This window comes from Lepisosteus oculatus, chromosome 4 (assembly GCF_040954835.1).
Source record: "Lepisosteus oculatus isolate fLepOcu1 chromosome 4, fLepOcu1.hap2, whole genome shotgun sequence".
In the NCBI taxonomy this organism is placed as follows: domain Eukaryota; kingdom Metazoa; phylum Chordata; class Actinopteri; order Semionotiformes; family Lepisosteidae; genus Lepisosteus; species Lepisosteus oculatus.
The window spans coordinates 33,085,898-33,104,650 of record NC_090699.1 but is presented as its reverse complement, the minus strand read 5'-3'; the positions used below and the strand labels follow the sequence as shown (position 1 = coordinate 33,104,650).

General features: G+C 38.0%; 2 protein-coding genes across 4 annotated transcripts; both read right to left on the bottom strand.

The window, feature by feature from the left end:
- Positions 1–1,913: 1,913 nt before the first annotated feature.
- LOC138238172 (serine/threonine-protein kinase pim-3-like) lies at positions 1,914–5,799 on the bottom strand. 2 transcript variants are annotated; one of them, XM_069188215.1, is made up of 8 exons: positions 5,692–5,799; positions 4,559–4,867; positions 4,136–4,230; positions 3,970–4,017; positions 3,185–3,569; positions 2,815–2,991; positions 2,609–2,720; positions 1,914–2,140 (listed from the first exon to the last, which is right to left on the bottom strand). In XM_069188215.1, exons 1-7 carry the CDS (start codon positions 5,729–5,731, stop codon positions 2,629–2,631), a joined length of 1,146 nt encoding a protein of 381 aa, XP_069044316.1. In that variant the 5' UTR covers positions 5,732–5,799; the 3' UTR covers positions 1,914–2,140; positions 2,609–2,628. The 2 variants fall into 2 exon arrangements, with proteins under 2 accessions (XP_069044316.1, XP_069044317.1); XM_069188216.1 differs by lacking the exon at positions 3,970–4,017.
- Positions 5,800–7,719: 1,920 nt separating this feature from the next.
- On the bottom strand, positions 7,720–17,296 carry LOC138238417 (serine/threonine-protein kinase pim-1-like). 2 transcript variants are annotated; one of them, XM_069189094.1, is made up of 8 exons: positions 17,187–17,296; positions 16,054–16,362; positions 15,752–15,846; positions 15,586–15,633; positions 8,991–9,375; positions 8,621–8,797; positions 8,415–8,526; positions 7,720–7,946 (listed from the first exon to the last, which is right to left on the bottom strand). In XM_069189094.1, the coding sequence occupies exons 1-7, from the start codon at positions 17,224–17,226 to the stop codon at positions 8,435–8,437; spliced, it is 1,146 nt and encodes a 381-aa protein (XP_069045195.1). In that variant the 5' UTR covers positions 17,227–17,296; the 3' UTR covers positions 7,720–7,946; positions 8,415–8,434. The 2 variants fall into 2 exon arrangements, with proteins under 2 accessions (XP_069045195.1, XP_069045196.1); XM_069189095.1 differs by lacking the exons at positions 15,586–15,633; positions 15,752–15,846; positions 16,054–16,362; positions 17,187–17,296 and adding exons at positions 9,942–10,036; positions 10,365–10,601.
- Between the last annotated feature and the right edge of the window lie 1,457 nt (positions 17,297–18,753).

Here is an 18,753-nt window from a genome sequence, read left to right as displayed (position 1 = left end):
CTTTATTTTTGTTGTTCTTACTTAAATTCTTGATGCCATGACAACAGCATTGATGTCACTATAATGAAATGGCTTGTAGTGGTCCAGGATTATGATGTCATCAGACAGAAGTATACTGGTTCCCCATATGCTATGGTTTCCTCTCACAAAAGAGCAAGTTGCATCTTATGGTTGTTTAGCCATGTTTTAGAAAGTTTTGTTTATAAAGGAAGGATACTATTGTGGAAGTTGGAAACTCTTATATGTAGCTGAAGTGCTTATATGTTACACTCTTATATGAAACTCCAGATGTGTTGCTGAAGTTCATACATTTGTATCATTCAAGAAACTGCTAGATGAGAAGTTTGTCTTGGTTATGGCGACTAGCAACCACAGAAGCCAGATCTTATATATGTCATGTGATTGTCTAAATTCATTTTCTAAAACCATTTATCATGACAATATGTATAGCTGAAATGTTCTTTGCTGTAATGAAAATGAACGGTATATTAAAAGCTATTATAAGTTCCAAAGTGATATTTATTAAGGTATCTTCTAATGCTATTTCTCACTGCAGCTAAACAGCTGTGAGCCTGGTCAGTACATGGATAGGAGACCTCCTGGGGAAAACCAAGCTTGCTGCTGGAAGAGGTGTTGGTGGGACCAGCAGGGAGCGCTTACCCTGCGGTCTGTGTGGGTCCTAATGCCCCAGTATAATGATGGGGACACTACTGTCACAACGCTCCATGGAAAGTGAAGGGCATGGCAAGGCTGCAATGCAACCAAGGAAGTCTCCAGTCGTGACGACTCCTCGTACCACTGGATTCAGGCTTCTGGGGTCGAGAGAGTGGGATTGCCCCAGTGCAATGGCTTTCCCACTTCAAAAAGGGGAAACTTCCAAACAGATGAGCTACACAAAGTACAACCATCATCGTCGGACACGACAGACCACAACCAACAATGCTATTTCCAGCATATGATAAATAAAAAAAACAACTGAAAATGGGTTCTCGTGTCATCGATTTCTCTTTATATGGCATTGTGAAAAAGCGCTATACTGAGAGTAGTCCAACCTCTAAGTCTGAGACATTTAATTACTGCTGACTATGTGATTGTTTTTGGAATAACAGGCAGAGTCACTCTACAGTATTTTTAACATTGGAAACAACCTGGCGCAGACCTTTCCTCATATCTTGGCTGGATACCGCTGAGACATGATTTCCAAATGTTGTTAATTTTTTGGACATGCTGTACAAGACAGACAATATGTATATTGTCTTGTCATACTGTAGGAAGCAGGTTTATTATACTCCACTTAATAATAATAGTAATTACACATTTAGACTAATCTTAACCAGACTGCATCCTTAGGGAGTCTGAGAAAGCAGTGAATCTCAAGACTTGTCCATCTGTATCACAGAGCCTCTTGTATCTATTGCAGCACCCTGGAGTCTGTTCTGGAAGTATAGGGCTCAGGAAGGACTACACTAGTCCATCAAAGAGCTCACACACACTTGGACAATTTAGAGATCAATTAACCCAGCTAGTATGCCTAGAGGAGATCGTGCAAACACCACACAGAAAGTGCTTCAGTGTAGAAACAAACTCAGGACTCAACAGTTGTAAGGATGCTGCACAAACTGCTATTGTATTGTGCTGCTTACAGAGTCTAATTCAATTTTAGAATTACACAGGTCTGTATAGGTATATAAGGGATATTATACCAATTACATGTTTTATTTTTATATTGATATTAATGGCCCATACTTCATGAAATAGATATTAAATGTCTGATTTCTGACTCATAGGTAAATAAATGTTACTTAGACAAGTACCTTAGTGTTTTTATATTAATGAAATCAAGAGTTGCCACACTGTCCATTTCAGAGAAAAAATATTTATTGAAAATATTTTATTTTATGAAACGAGAAAAATATAAATGTATCAATTACTACATCTACTGTAACAATTTCAATCCAAGACATTTAGCAATCTGTACTCAATCCAAAGTTGTCGCACGTGAGTATTGGCAAGGCTTAATATCATCTTTCATTTTCACCTTCTTGTAAATACAAATCCTGTCCTCATTAATCCAATGTCTCAGCAAAGAGAGGGTTACTCTGGAAGATACTCATCCATATATTATGGCTCTCAGACCAACCTAAAAATGAAATGGAACAAAAGAGAAAGAATAGCTAGGTCATGCACTAAAGAGCTATAGAAACCAGCCCCTGAAAGATGGTGTAGTAGTGGCAAAAGAATGAACATTTGTTTCCTATTGAGTGGTTTAACCTGAAGTAAAACATTATGAAACACAAATTCATTATGACTTGCTTTCACACCACATAAAAGTTTCTTATTGAAAACCTAACAAATATAAATTTCTGGGCATGTACAATAGAGCTTTAATTTCCACAGCACAGATTTATCATTTTAAAGGATCTAATACTGTCAAGACACTATTAAACATCATATGTTACTTACAAACTAAAACCTGAATCTTTCTGGCTTGTAAAACGTAAAGAAACTGGATAATCACTGTATTTTTGTACCATTGAAAACAGCAATATTTGTAATAGTGCTGTCTATTACAAACGTCACTCGGAATCCACAATATAGTACAACATACCCTCTTCCAATCCGGTGAATTCACGCCATCCAGGGGTGGAGCAGAATCTGCTCGAGGGATGGGCGATTCTCAGGCCGCCTGGCCAGGCAGCAACGAATGAGATTCCGACATTCTGTGGGGTAAAAAATAAGGAGACAGTTGGTTTGGAATGTCCTTTGATTGGTTCTGAATCACATTGGTTGATCAAATTGTCTTTTCAAGCTCACCTTTAGAGATACCCCTTGGGAAGTGCAGCACTCCCTTTAGAATATCCCCGTCTGTCTTAAAAGGCAGGTCTCCGCAGATCATGTCATAAAGTACAATTCCTAGGGACCAGACAGTCATTGGGACACCGTGGTACTTTCCATAACGAAGCCACTCAGGAGGTGTGTATTCAGCTGTTCCTGTAGACGCAAGAGACCAATTAACACTAACTGCAAAAATTACTCTCTTATTTGTATCTTCACTTTCAAATATCGCCTTTCACTTTGAAACTCATTTCTGAAAACAATCCTAATATCTACTATTTTCCCCAGTTTTCTCAACAGGAGGGTGTGTTTGGTTATGGTCAAACCTATTCAGCTCGCCTCCACTTACCTCGGAAATGTTTTTTGGCAGAGTCATTCAGAATACAGCCACAGCCAAAGTCCAGCAATTTCAGCCTCTTGGTGTCTATCTGAACAAGGATATTCTCTGCCTTGACATCTCTGTGCAGGACTCCACGCTGGTGGCAGTGCTGCAGGGTGTTGACCAGCTGCTGCAGGAAGTTCTGGGCTTCGGCCTCCTCCAAGAAGCCACCCCGCTCCTCAGTGAAGGCAAAAAGGTCCTGGCAGGGCTCGGGCCGCTCCTGAACCAGCAAATACTCATCAGGTAGCTCAAACCAGTCCAGCAGTTTGATCACTCCAGGGTACACTGGGTCATCGCCAACTATAAACAGCAGGACCAGCTCCAGGGGGAAATGTGACACCTTATCCTCAAGTTTCTGTGTGGAGTTCATATACAATTGCACAATATTAGAATGTGACCAAAAGGACCTGCACATTGGCACAAAAGTCTAATCTACACAAACTATTTTGAACTGGTCATGAATGAGAAATGCTGCAATGAAACAGACCATATTATTCAAGGAAGCAGAAATGATGTATTTGTTATTCACTTTCAATCTCTTCCATTAAACCAAGAAGTGGTCCATACTTTTTCTTGGGTTTACAATGGAAATGTTTGTTCTGATATGCTGGGCAGGAGTTTTAAAAGCTTTAGTATTGTGATCTGCAATTGCAACATAAGGAACAATGAGGCCAGTTTCATGAGGGACAGTGAAAGAAAATTTCATTTTTAAAGAGATCTAGGGAAAAAAAAACATCACAATATACTATACTTACAACCTGAGTCCATTTCACTTTATTCATTGGAACATGTTTTACTGCCACCTGCATGAAAATGAGAACAAAAAATACTATCTCTTCGACTTCTAAACCTCATGGGCACTATTGAAAACCTTGAGTTAAATGGACATCATGACCATTTTTAAGAAGTAAGGCTAATTACCGGAAGTCCATCTTCTTTTCTGAATCCAGCATAGACTGAGCCATATCCACCAGCTCCTAGCATGTATGTTTCCATATAAAGTCGGTCAAAACTTTCTGAAAATGAAATTGGACAAAGTGAAGGCTGATGCACTTTACACAAAATAAACCAGCTGTCCCCTTAAAAAATCCTTCTGTAATATATTACCTAAAGCTTTAAAGGTTAAAGTTGAAATTCAAAATATAATTATAAAATTAATGCAAGCTCTAGTTAAAAGTCCCATTTTAACAATTAATAGTGTAAGAGAACTGTAAGACAGTCACAGAGTGGCAGACTATTATTAATTAGTTTCAAACTATTACAAAGTTTCAAAGTTTACAGAAGGCAAAATGCAGTTGTAATAGCCAATAATACTAAATACGAATATAAAGAGTCCTCACTAACCTCTACATTGTGGGTCTGGTGTTCTCTTTGGAGTGTCCTGGGCAGGAGGAGGTTCACTACCTGCCTCATGACTTTCGCTGACTAGACTCTGTGAGCCAGAAAGCGATATTGTCTCACATGCTGAAATGTGTCCTACATGTGAATCCTTCATCCTTTTACAACTGATATCTTGCTCCATGCTTTCACCCATCTTTCTTTTTGACCTGCCACACTTTTTTTCTGAGCTCCTGCTGCTCTTGGTTCTTCTTCCCTCCCTGCTCTCCTGTCTGCCATTCTCTCTCGGTATGGAAGAAGCTCCTGCCAAGGATCCTTGGACCCAAAAAGAAAACACAGTTAAACTACCGGTCCTGTATGTATCCAGTCCTGACTTTTGAAGGGTATCAACTCAGTCACATACAAATGATTACTAAATTATTTCTGTATGGTCATAAGCAATCTCTTTCATTTAAATGCAGCTGTTGTTGTATAAATTAACCTTGAATTTCTTTATTTAGGATTTCTTAATACACAAAATATAATGATAGACTGTTGAGGAGACTGAGACAATTTAAGGTTTTCTTCACATAAAAAATGCACAAGGGAATTGTAGTAAAAGTAAAAGAGTGAAGAGCACTTATTCACATTATACATAATGTAACATATTTTAAACAATAATTAGGTTTCTTTAGAATACTTCATCTTTATTTGATCAAAGTTGTGTAGAATATACATTAAGTATGAGATGAGTTACATGTTTTTACATCAAAATTTAACACCTGCTACCTAGCCATAAACATTGTAGATAGTGAAAAAGAATAACAGTAAAATGAAATTAATAGAAAAACTATATTACTGAAAATAATGAGGTTTCTTGAAGAAAAATACTTCCTTCTTGTTTTCAGAAATCCCCTAATTACTAATCTCTAGAAAGAGTGACAGTACCCTGGAGTTTAAAGAAGCTTTGGGTACAAGGCAGGACTATAACCCGGATGGGACACCTACTGTATCTATCACAAGGCAAAACATTATACTTAGATATTATATCACATGAAAATCAGCTACAGAAAAAAGATCAAAGTAATTTCGGAAATATAATATAATCTCTCAATACTTGAAACCAGTTTGATACTAGAAAAAAATTATGTATTTCTTACCGTCAGGTGAATCTAATCCAAAAAAAGAATTAGAATTCATTTTTAATGAGGTTCCCTCTCTGAATCCAGCTTAAAGTTTTGTAAGGTCAAAGTGTGATGGAAACACCTTATTTGCTTTATTTTTGTTGTTCTTACTTAAATTCTTGATGCCATGACAACAGCATTGATGTCACAATAATGAAATGGCTTGTAGTGGTCCAGGATTATGATGTCATCAGACAGAAGTATACTGGTTCCCCATATGCTATGGTTTCCTCTCACAAAAGAGCAAGTTGCATCTTATGGTTGTTTAGCCATGTTTTAGAAAGTTTTGTTTATAAAGGAAGGATACTATTGTGGAAGTTGGAAACTCTTATATGTAGCTGAAGTGCTTATATGTTACACTCTTATATGAAACTCCAGATGTGTTGCTGAAGTTCATACATTTGTATCATTCAAGAAACTGCTAGATGAGAAGTTTGTCTTGGTTATGGCGACTAGCAACCACAGAAGCCAGATCTTATATATGTCATGTGATTGTCTAAATTCATTTTCTAAAACCATTTATCATGACAATATGTATAGCTGAAATGTTCTTTGCTGTAATGAAAATGAACAGTATATTAAAAGCTATTATAAGTTCCAAAGTGATATTTATTAAGGTATCTTCTAATGCTATTTCTCACTGCAGCTAAACAGCTGTGAGCCTGGTCAGTACATGGATAGGAGACCTCCTGGGGAAAACCAAGCTTGCTGCTGGAAGAGGTGTTGGTGGGACCAGCAGGGAGCGCTTTCCCTGCGGTCTGTGTGGGTCCTAATGCCCCAGTATAATGATGGGGACACTACTGTCGCAACGCTCCATGGAAAGTGAAGGTCATGGCATGGCTGCAATGCAACCAAGGAAGTCTCCAGTCGTGACGACTCCTCGTACCACTGGATTCAGGCTTCTGGGGTCGAGAGAGTGGGATTGCCCCAGTGCAATGGCTTTCCCACTTCAAAAAGGGGAAACTTCCAAACAGATGAGCTACACAAAGTACAACCATCATCGTCGGACACGACAGACCACAACCAACAATGCTATTTCCAGCATATGATAAATAAAAAAAAAAAACTGAAAATGGGTTCTCGTGTCATCGATTTCTCTTTATATGGCATTGTGAAAAAGCGCTATACTGAGAGTAGTCCAACCTCTAAGTCTGAGACATTTAATTACTGCTGACTATGTGATTGTTTTTGGAATAACAGGCAGAGTCACTCTACAGTATTTTTAACATTGGAAACAACCTGGCGCAGACCTTTCCTCATATCTTGGCTGGATACCGCTGAGACATGATTTCCAAATGTTGTTAATTTTTTGGACATGCTGTACAAGACAGACAATATGTATATTGTCTTGTCATACTGTAGGAAGCAGGTTTATTATACTCCACTTAATAATAATAGTAATTACACATTTAGACTAATCTTAACCAGACTGCATCCTTAGGGAGTCTGAGAAAGCAGTGAATCTCAAGACTTGTCCATCTGTATCACAGAGCCTCTTGTATCTATTGCAGCACCCTGGAGTCTGTTCTGGAAGTATAGGGCTCAGGAAGGACTACACTAGTCCATCAAAGAGCTCACACACACTTGGACAATTTAGAGATCAATTAACCCAGCTAGTATGCCTAGAGGAGATCGTGCAAACACCACACAGAAAGTGCTTCAGTGTAGAAACAAACTCAGGACTCAACAGTTGTAAGGATGCTGCACAAACTGCTATTGTATTGTGCTGCTTACAGAGTCTAATTCAATTTTAGAATTACACAGGTCTGTATAGGTATATAAGGGATATTATACCAATTACATGTTTTATTTTTATATTGATATTAATGGCCCATACTTCATGAAATAGATATTAAATGTCTGATTTCTGACTCATAGGTAAATAAATGTTACTTAGACAAGTACCTTAGTGTTTTTATATTAATGAAATCAAGAGTTGCCACACTGTCCATTTCAGAGAAAAAATATTTATTGAAAATATTTTATTTTATGAAACGAGAAAAATATAAATGTATCAATTACTACATCTACTGTAACAATTTCAATCCAAGACATTTAGCAATCTGTACTCAATCCAAAGTTGTCGCACGTGAGTATTGGCAAGGCTTAATATCATCTTTCATTTTCACCTTCTTGTAAATACAAATCCTCTCCTCATTAATCCAATGTCTCAGCAAAGAGAGGGTTACTCTGGAAGATACTCATCCATATATTATGGCTCTCAGACCAACCTAAAAATGAAATGGAACAAAAGAGAAAGAATAGCTAGGTCATGCACTAAAGAGCTATAGAAACCAGCCCCTGAAAGATGTTGTAGTAGTGGCAAAAGAATGAACATTTGTTTCCTATTGAGTGGTTTAACCTGAAGTAAAACATTATGAAACACGAATTCATTATGACTTGCTTTCACACCACATAAAAGTTTCTTATTGAAAACCTAACAAATATGAATTTCTGGGCATGTACAATAGAGCTTTAATTTCCACAGCACAGATTTATCATTTTAAAGGATCTAATACTGTCAAGACAGTATTAAACATCATATGTTACTTACAAACTAAAATCTGAATCTGTCTGGCTTGTAAAACGTAAAGAAACTGGATAATCACTGTATTTTTGTACCATTGAAAACAGCAATATTTGTAATAGTGCTGTCTATTACAAATGTCACTCGGAATCCACAATATAGTACAACATACCCTCTTCCAATCCGGTGAATTCACGCCATCCAGGGGTGGAGCAGAATCTGCTCGAGGGATGGGCGATTCTCAGGCCGCCTGGCCAGGCAGCAACGAATGAGATTCCGACATTCTGTGGGGTAAAAAATAAGGAGACAGTTGGTTTGGAATGTCCTTTGATTGGTTCCGAATCACATTGGTTGATCAAATTGTCTTTTCAAGCTCACCTTTAGAGATACCCCTTGGGAAGTGCAGCACTCCCTTTAGAATTTCCCCGTCTGTCTTAAAAGGCAGGTCTCCGCAGATCATGTCATAAAGTACAATTCCTAGGGACCAGACAGTCATTGGGACACCGTGGCACTTTCCATAACGAAGCCACTCAGGAGGTGTGTATTCAGCGGTTCCTGTAGATGCAAGAGACCAATTAACACTAACTGCAAAAATTACTCTCTTATTTGTATCTTCACTTTCAAATATCGCCTTTCACTTTGAAACTCATTTCTGAAAACAATCCTAATATCTACTATTTTCCCCAGTTTTCTCAACAGGAGGGTGTGTTTGGTTATGGTCAAACCTTTTCAGCTCGCCTCCACTCACCTCGGAAATGTGTTTTGGCAGAGTCTTTCAGAATACAGCCACAGCCAAAGTCCAGCAATTTCAGCCTCTTGGTGTCTATCTGAACAAGGATATTCTCTGCCTTGATGTCTCTGTGCAGGACTCCACGCTGGTGGCAGTGCTGCAGGGTGTTGACCAGCTGCTGCAGGAAGTTCTGGGCTTCGGCCTCCTCCAAGAAGCCACCCCGCTCCTCAGTGAAGGCGAAAAGGTCCTGGCAGGGCTCGGGCCGCTCCTGAACCAGCAAATACTCATCAGGTAGCTCAAACCAGTCCAGCAGTTTGATCACTCCAGGGTACACTGGGTCATCGCCAACTATAAACAGCAGGACCAGCTCCAGGGGGAAATGTGACACCTTATCCTCAAGTTTCTGTGTGGAGTTCATATACAATTGCACAATATTAGAATGTGACCAAAAGGACCTGCACATTGGCACAAAAGTCTAATCTACACAAACTATTTTGAACTGGTCATGAATGAGAAATGCTGCAATGAAACAGACCATATTATTCAAGGAAGCAGAAATTATGTATTTGTTATTCACTTTCAATCTCTTCCATTAAACCAAGAAGTGGTCCATACGTTTTCTTGGGTTTACAATGGAAATGTTTGTTCTGTTAGGCTGGGCAGGAGTTTTAAAAGCTTTAGTAATGTGATCTGCAATTGCAACATAAGGAACAATGAGGCCAGTTTCATGAGGGACAGTGAAAGAAAATTTCATTTTTAAAGAGATCTAGGGAAAAAAAAACATCACAATATAGTATACTTACAACTTGAGTCCATTTCACTTTATTCATTGGAACATGTTTTACTGCCACCTGCATGAAAATGAGAACAAAAAATACTATCTCTTCCACTTCTAAACCTCATGGGCACTATTGAAAACCTTGAGTTAAATGGACATCATGACCATTTTTAAGAAGTAAGGCTAATTACCGGAAGTCCATCTTCTTTTCTGAATCCAGCATAGACTGAGCCATATCCACCAGCTCCTAGCATGTATGTTTCCATATAAAGTCGGTCAAAACTTTCTGAAAATGAAATTGGACAAAGTGAAGGCTGATGCACTTTGCACAAAATAAACCAGCTGTCCCCTTAAAAAATCCTTCTGTAATATATTACCTAAAGCTTTAAAGGTTAAAGTTGAAATTCAAAATATAATTATAAAATTAATGCAAGCTCTAGTTAAAAGTCCCATTATAACAATGAATAGTGTAAGAGAACTGTAAGACAGTCACAGAGTGGCAGACTATTATTAATTAGTTTCAAAGTATTACAAAGTTTCAAAGTTTACAGAAGGCAAAATGCAGTTGTAATAGCCAATAATACTAAATACGAATATAAAGAGTCCTCACTAACCTCTACATTGTGGGTCTGGTGTTCTCTTAGGAGTGTCCTGGGCAGGAGGAGGTTCACTACCTGCCTCATGACTTTCGCTGACTAGACTCTGTGAGCCAGAAAGCGATATTGTCTCACATGCTGAAATGTGTCCTCCATGTGAATCCTTCATCCTTTTACAACTGATATCTTGCTCCATGCTTTCACCCATCTTTCTTTTTGACCTGCCACACTTTTTTTCTGAGCTCCTGCTGCTCTTGGTTCATCTTCCCTCCTTGCTCTCCTGTCTGCCATTCTCTCTCGGTATGGAAGAAGCTCCTGCCAAGGATCCTTGGACCCAAAAAGAAAACACAGTTAAACTACCGGTCCTGTATGTATCCAGTCCTGACTTTTGAAGGGTATCAACTCAGTCACATACAAATGATTACTAAATTATTTCTGTATGGTCATAAGCAATCTCTTTCATTTAAATGCAGCTGTTGTTGTATAAATTAACCTTGAATTTCTTTATTTAGGATTTCTTAATACACAAAATATAATGATAGACTGTTGAGGAGACTGAGACAATTTAAGGTTTTCTTCACATAAAAAATGCACAAGGGAATTGTAGTAAAAGTAAAAGAGTGAAGAGCACTTATTCACATTATACATAATGTAACATATTTTAAACAATAATTAGGTTTCTTTAGAATACTTCATCTTTATTTGATCAAAGTTGTGTAGAATATACATTAAGTATGAGATGAGTTACATGTTTTTACATCAAAATTTAACACCTGCTACCTAGCCATAAACATTGTAGATAGTGAAAAAGAATAACAGTAAAATGAAATTAATAGAAAAACTATATTACTGAAAATAATGAGGTTTCTTGAAGAAAAATACTTCCTTCTTGTTTTCAGAAATCCCCTAATTACTAATCTCTAGAAAGAGTGACAGTACCCTGGAGTTTAAAGAAGCTTTGGGTACAAGGCAGGACTATACCCTGGATGGGACACCTATCTATCACAAGGCAAAACATTATACAGTACTTTTATTTATTATATCACATGAAAATCAGCTACAGAAAAAAGATCAAAGTAATTTCGGAAATATGATATAATCTCTCAATACTTGAAACCAGTTTGATACTAGAACAAATGGTATTTATTTCTTACCGTCAGATGAATCTAATCTAAATAAAGAATTAGAATTCATTTTTAATGAGGTTCCCTCTCTGAATCCAGCTTAAAGTTTTGTAAGGTCAAAGTGTGATGAAAACACCTTATTTGCTTTATTTTTGTTGTTCTTACTTAAATTCTTGATGCCATGACAACAGCATTGATGTCACTATAATGAAATGGCTTGTAGTGGTCCAGGATTATGATGTCATCAGACAGAAGTATACTGGTTCCCCATATGCTATGGTTTCCTCTCACAAAAGAGCAAATTACATCTTATGGTTGTTTAGCCATGTTTTAGAAAGTTTGTTTATAAAGGAAGGATACTATTGTGGAAGTTGGAAACTCTTATATGTAGCTGAAGTGCTTATATGTTACACTCTTATATGAAACTCCAGATGTGTTGCTGAAGTTCATACATTTGTATCATTCAAGAAACTGCTAGATGAGAAGTTTGTCTTGGTTATGGCGACTAGCAACCACAGAAGCCAGATCTTATATATGTCATATGATTGTCTAAATTCATTTTCTAAAACCATTTATCATGACAATATGTATAGCTGAAATGTTCTTTGCTGTAATGAAAATGAACGGTATATTAAAAGCTATTATAAGTTCCAAAGTGATATTTATTAAGGTATCTTCTAATGCTATTTCTCACTGCAGCTAAACAGCTGTGAGCCTGGTCAGTACATGGATAGGAGACCTCCTGGGGAAAACCAAGCTTGCTGCTGGAAGAGGTGTTGGTGGGACCAGCAGGGAGCGCTTACCCTGCGGTCTGTGTGGGTCCTAATGCCCCAGTATAATGATGGGGACACTACTGTCGCAACGCTCCATGGAAAGTGAAGGGCATGGCAAGGCTGCAATGCAACCAAGGAAGTCTCCAGTCGTGACGACTCCTCGTACCACTGGATTCAGGCTTCTGGGGTCGAGAGAGTGGGATTGCCCCAGTGCAATGGCTTTCCCACTTCAAAAAGGGGAAACTTCCAAACAGATGAGCTACACAAAGTACAACCATCATCGTCGGACACGACAGACCACAACCAACAATGCTATTTCCAGCATATGATAAATAAAAAAAAAAACTGAAAATGGGTTCTCGTGTCATCGATTTCTCTTTATATGGCATTGTGAAAAAGCGCTATACTGAGAGTAGTCCAACCTCTAAGTCTGAGACATTTAATTACTGCTGACTATGTGATTGTTTTTGGAATAACAGGCAGAGTCACTCTACAGTATTTTTAACATTGGAAACAACCTGGCGCAGACCTTTCCTCATATCTTGGCTGGATACCGCTGAGACATGATTTCCAAATGTTGTTAATTTTTTGGACATGCTGTACAAGACAGACAATATGTATATTGTCTTGTCATACTGTAGGCAGCAAGTTTATTATACTCCACTTAATAATAATAGTAATTACACATTTAGACTAATCTTAACCAGACTGCATCCTTAGGGAGTCTGAGAAAGCAGTGAATCTCAAGACTTGTCCATCTGTATCACAGAGCCTCTTGTATCTATTGCAGCACCGTGGAGTCTGTTCTGGAAGTATAGGGCTCAGGAAGGACTACACTAGTCCATCAAAGAGCTCACACACACTTGGACAATTTAGAGATCAATTAACCCAGCTAGTATGCCTAGAGGAGATCGTGCAAACACCACACAGAAAGTGCTTCAGTGTAGAAACAAACTCAGGACTCAACAGTTGTAAGGATGCTGCACAAACTGCTATTGTATTGTGCTGCTTACAGAGTCTAATTCAATTTTAGAATTACACAGGTCTGTATAGGTATATAAGGGATATTATACCAATTACATGTTTTATTTTTATATTGATATTAATGGCCCATACTTCATGAAATAGATATTAAATGTCTGATTTCTGACTCATAGGTAAATAAATGTTACTTAGACAAGTACCTTAGTGTTTTTATATTAATGAAATCAAGAGTTGCCACACTGTCCATTTCAGAGAAAAAATATTTATTGAAAATATTTTATTTAATGAAACGAGAAAAATATAAATGTATCAATTACTACATCTACTGTAACAATTTCAATCCAAGACATTTAGCAATCTGTACTCAATCCAAAGTTGTCGCACGTGAGTATTGGCAAGGCTTAATATCATCTTTCATTTTCACCTTCTTGTAAATACAAATCCTGTCCTCATTAATCCAATGTCTCAGCAAAGAGATGGTTACTCTGGAAGATACTCATCCATATATTATGGCTCTCAGACCAACCTAAAAATGAAATGGAACAAAAGAGAAAGAATAGCTAGGTCATGCACTAAAGAGCTATAGAAACCAGCCCCTGAAAGATGGTGTAGTAGTGGCAAAAGAATGAACATTTGTTTCCTATTGAGTGGTTTAACCTGAAGTAAAACATTATGAAACACGAATTCATTATGACTTGCTTTCACACCACATAAAAGTTTCTTATTGAAAACCTAACAAATATGAATTTCTGGGTATGTACAATAGAGCTTTAATTTCCACAGCACAGATTTATCATTTTAAAGGATCTAATACTGTCAAGACACTATTAAACATCATATGTTACTTACAAACTAAAATCTGAATCTGTCTGGCTTGTAAAACGTAAAGAAACTGGATAATCACTGTATTTTTGTACCATTGAAAACAGCAATATTTGTAATAGTGCTGTCTATTACAAACGTCACTCGGAATCCACAATATAGTACAACATACCCTCTTCCAATCCGGTGAATTCACGCCATCCAGGGGTGGAGCAGAATCTGCTCGAGGGATGGGCGATTCTCAGGCTGCCTGGCCAGGCAGCAACGAATGAGATTCCGACATTCTGTGGGGTAAAAAATAAGGAGACAGTTGGTTTGGAATGTCCTTTGATTGGTTCCGAATCACATTGGTTGATCAAATTGTCTTTTCAAGCTCACCTTTAGAGATAACCCTTGGGAAGTGCAGCACTCCCTTTAGAATTTCCCCGTCTGTCTTAAAAGGCAGGTCTCCGCAGATCATGTCATAAAGTACAATTCCTAGGGACCAGACAGTCATTGGGACACCGTGGCACTTTCCATAACGAAGCCACTCAGGAGGTGTGTATTCAGCGGTTCCTGTAGATGCAAGAGACCAATTAACACTAACTGCAAAAATTACTCTCTTATTTGTATCTTCACTTTCAAATATCGCCTTTCACTTTGAAACTCATTTCTGAAAACAATCCTAATATCTACTATTTTCCCCAGTTTTCTCAACAGGAGGGTGTGTTTGGTTATGGTCAAACCTTTTCAGCTCGCCTCCACTCACCTCGGAAATGTGTTTTGGCAGAGTCTTTCAGAATACAGCCACAGCCAAAGTCCAGCAATTTCAGCCTCTTGGTGTCTATCTGAACAAGGATATTCTCTGCCTTGATGTCTCTGTGCAGGACTCCACGCTGGTGGCAGTGCTGCAGGGTGTTGACCAGCTGCTGCAGGAAGTTCTGGGCTTCGGCCTCCTCCAAGAAGCCACCCCGCTCCTCAGTGAAGGCGAAAAGGTCCTGGCAGGGCTCGGGCCGCTCCTGAACCAGCAAATACTCATCAGGTAGCTCAAACCAGTCCAGCAGTTTGATCACTCCAGGGTACACTGGGTCATCGCCAACTATCAACAGCAGGACCAGCTCCAGGGGGAAATGTGCCACCTTATCCTCGAGTTTCTGTGTGGAAAAGTTCATATACAATTGCACCATATTAGAATGTGACCAAAAGGACCTGCACATTGGCACAAAAGATTAATCTACACAAACTATTTTGAACTGGTCATGAATGAGAAATGCTGCAATGAAACAGACCATATTATTCAAGGAAGCAGAAATGATGTATTTGTTATTCACTTTCAATCTCTTCCAATAAACCAAAAAGTGGCCCATACTTTTTCTTGAGTTTACAATGGAAATGTTTGTTCTGTTAGGCTGGGCAGGAGTTTTAAAAGCTTTGGTATTGTGATTTGCAATTGCAGCATAAGGAACAATGAGGCCAGTTTCTTGAGGGACCGTGAGAGCAAATTTCATTTTTAAAGAGATCTAAGGAAAAAAAAACATCACAATATAGTATACTTACAACCTGAGTCCATTTCACTTTATTCATTGGAACGTGTTTTACTGCCACCTGCATGAAAATGAAAACAAAAAATATTATCTCTTCCACTTCTAAACCTCATGAGCACTATTGAAAACCTTGAGTTAAATGGATATCATGACCATTCTTAAGAAGTAAGGCTAATTACCGGAAGTCCATCTTCTTTTCTGAATCCAGCATAGACTGAGCCATATCCACCAGCTCCTAGCAAGTATGTTTCCATATAAAGTCGGTCAAAAGTTTCTGAAAATGAAATTGGGCAAAGTGAAGGCTGATGCACTTTGCACAAAATAAACCAGCTGTCCCCTTAAAAAACCCTTCTGTAATATATTACCTAAAGCTTTAAAGGTTAAAGTTGGAGTTCAAAATATAATTATAAAATTACAGAAGACAAAATGCAGTTGTAATAGCCAATAATACTAAATACGAATATAAAGAGTCCTCACTAACCTCTACATTGTGGGTCTGGTGTTCTCTTAGGAGTGTCCTGGGCAGGAGGAGGTTCACTACCTGCCTCATGACTTTCGCTGACTAGACTCTGTGAGCCAGAAAGCGATATTGTCTCACATGCTGAAATGTGTCCTCCATGTGAATCCTTCTTCCTTTTACAACTGATATCTTGCTCCATGCTTTCACCCATCTTTCTTTTTGACCTGCCACACTTTTTTTCTGAGCTCCTGCTGCTCTTGGTTCTTCTTCCCTCCCTGCTCTCCTGTCTGACATTCTCTCTCGGTATGGAAGAAGCTCCTGCCAAGGATCCTTGGACCCAAAAAGAAAACACAGTTGAACTACCTGAATGTCCTGTATGTATCCAGTCCTGTCTTTTGAAGGGTATCAACTCAGTCACGTACAAATGATTACTAAATTATTTCTGTATGGTCATAAGCAATCTCTTTCATTTAAATGCAGCTGTTGTTGTACAAACTAACCTTGAATTTCTTTATTTAGGATTTCTTAATACACAAAATATAATGATAGACTGTTGAGGAGACTGAGACAATTTAAGGTTTTCTTCACATAAAAAATGCACAAGGGAATTGTAGTAAAAGTAAAAGAGTGAAGAGCACTTATTCACATTATACATAATGTAACATATTTTAAACAATAATTAGGTTTCTTTAGAATACTTCATCTTTATTTTATCAAAGTTGTGTAGAATATACATTAAGTATGGGATGAGTTACATGTTTTTACATCAAAATTTAACACCTGCTACCTAGCCCTAAACATTGTAGATAGTGAAAAAGAATAACAGTAAAATGAAATTAATAGAGAAACTATATTACTGAAAATAATGAGGTTTCTTGAATAAAAATACTTCCTTCTTGTTTTCAGAAATCCCCTAATTACTAATCTCTAGAAAGAGTGACAGTACCCTGGAGTTTAAAGAAGCTTTGGGTACAAGGCAGGACTATACCCTGGATGGGACACCTATCTATCACAAGGCAAAACATTATACTTAGATATTATATCACATGAAAATCAGCTACAGAAAAAAGATCAAAGTAATTTCGGAAATATAATATAATCTCTCAATACTTGAAACCAGTTTGATACTAGAACAAATGGTATTTATTTCTTACCGTCAGATGAATCTAATCTAAATAAAGAATTAGAATTCATTTTTAATGAGGTTCCCTCTCTGAATCCAGCTTAAAGTTTTGTAAGGTCAAAGTGTGATGAAAACACCTTATTTGCTTTATTTTTGTTGTTCTTACTTAAATTCTTGATGCCATGACAACAGCATTGATGTCACTATAATGAAATGGCTTGTAGTGGTCCAGGATTATGATGTCATCAGACAGAAGTATACTGGTTCCCCATATGCTATGGTTTCCTCTCACAAAAGAGCAAATTGCATCTTATGGTTGTTTAGCCATGTTTTAGAAAGTTTGTTTATAAAGGAAGGATACTATTGTGGAAGTTGGAAACTCTTATATGTAGCTGAAGTGCTTATATGTTACACTCTTATATGAAACTCCAGATGTGTTGCTGAAGTTCATACATTTGTATCATTCAAGAAACTGCTAGATGAGAAGTTTGTCTTGGTTATGGCGACTAGCAACCACAGAAGCCAGATCTTATATATGTCATATGATTGTCTAAATTCATTTTCTAAAACCATTTATCATGACAATATGTATAGCTGAAATGTTCTTTGCTGTAATGAAAATGAACGGTATATTAAAAGCTATTATAAGTTCCAAAGTGATATTTATTAAGGTATCTTCTAATGCTATTTCTCACTGCAGCTAAACAGCTGTGAGCCTGGTCAGTACATGGATAGGAGACCTCCTGGGGAAAACCAAGCTTGCTGCTGGAAGAGGTGTTGGTGGGACCAGCAGGGAGCGCTTACCCTGCGGTCTGTGTGGGTCCTAATGCCCCAGTATAATGATGGGGACACTACTGTCACAACGCTCCATGGAAAGTGAAGGTCATGGCAAGGCTGCAATGCAACCAAGGAAGTCTCCAGTCGTGACGACTCCTCGTACCACTGGATTCAGGCTTCTGGGGTCGAGAGAGTGGGATTGCCCCAGTGCAATGGCTTTCCCACTTCAAAAAGGGGAAACTTCGAGCTACACAAAGTACAACCATCATCGTCGGACACGACAGACCACAACCAACAATGCTATTTCCAGCATATGATAAATTAAAAAAAAACTGAAAATGGGTTCTCGTGTCATTGATTTCTCTTTATATGGCATTGTGAAAAAGCGCTATACTGAGAGTAGTCCAACCTCTAAGTCTGAGACATTTAATTACTGCTGACTATGTGATTCTATTTGGAATAACAGGCAGAGTCACTCTACAGTATTTTTAACATTGGAAACAACCTGGCGCAGACCTTTCCTCATATCTTGGCTGGATACCGCTGAGACATGATTTCCAAATGTTGTTAATTTTTTGGACATGCTGTACAAGACAGACAATACGTATATTGTCTTGTCATACTGTAGGCAGCAGGTTTATTATACACTAGAAGGTAGCGGGGGTACGAGCTTACAGTGGTTCACAACTGTTTTTATACACTATTTAATACACATAATTATCAGCTCATGTGACTATGCCGCTGAACAACAACATAATTATTATTTTTAGTAATAGGCATTTTTGTTCTGAAAAACAAAAACAACTCTTTAGGGATAAACT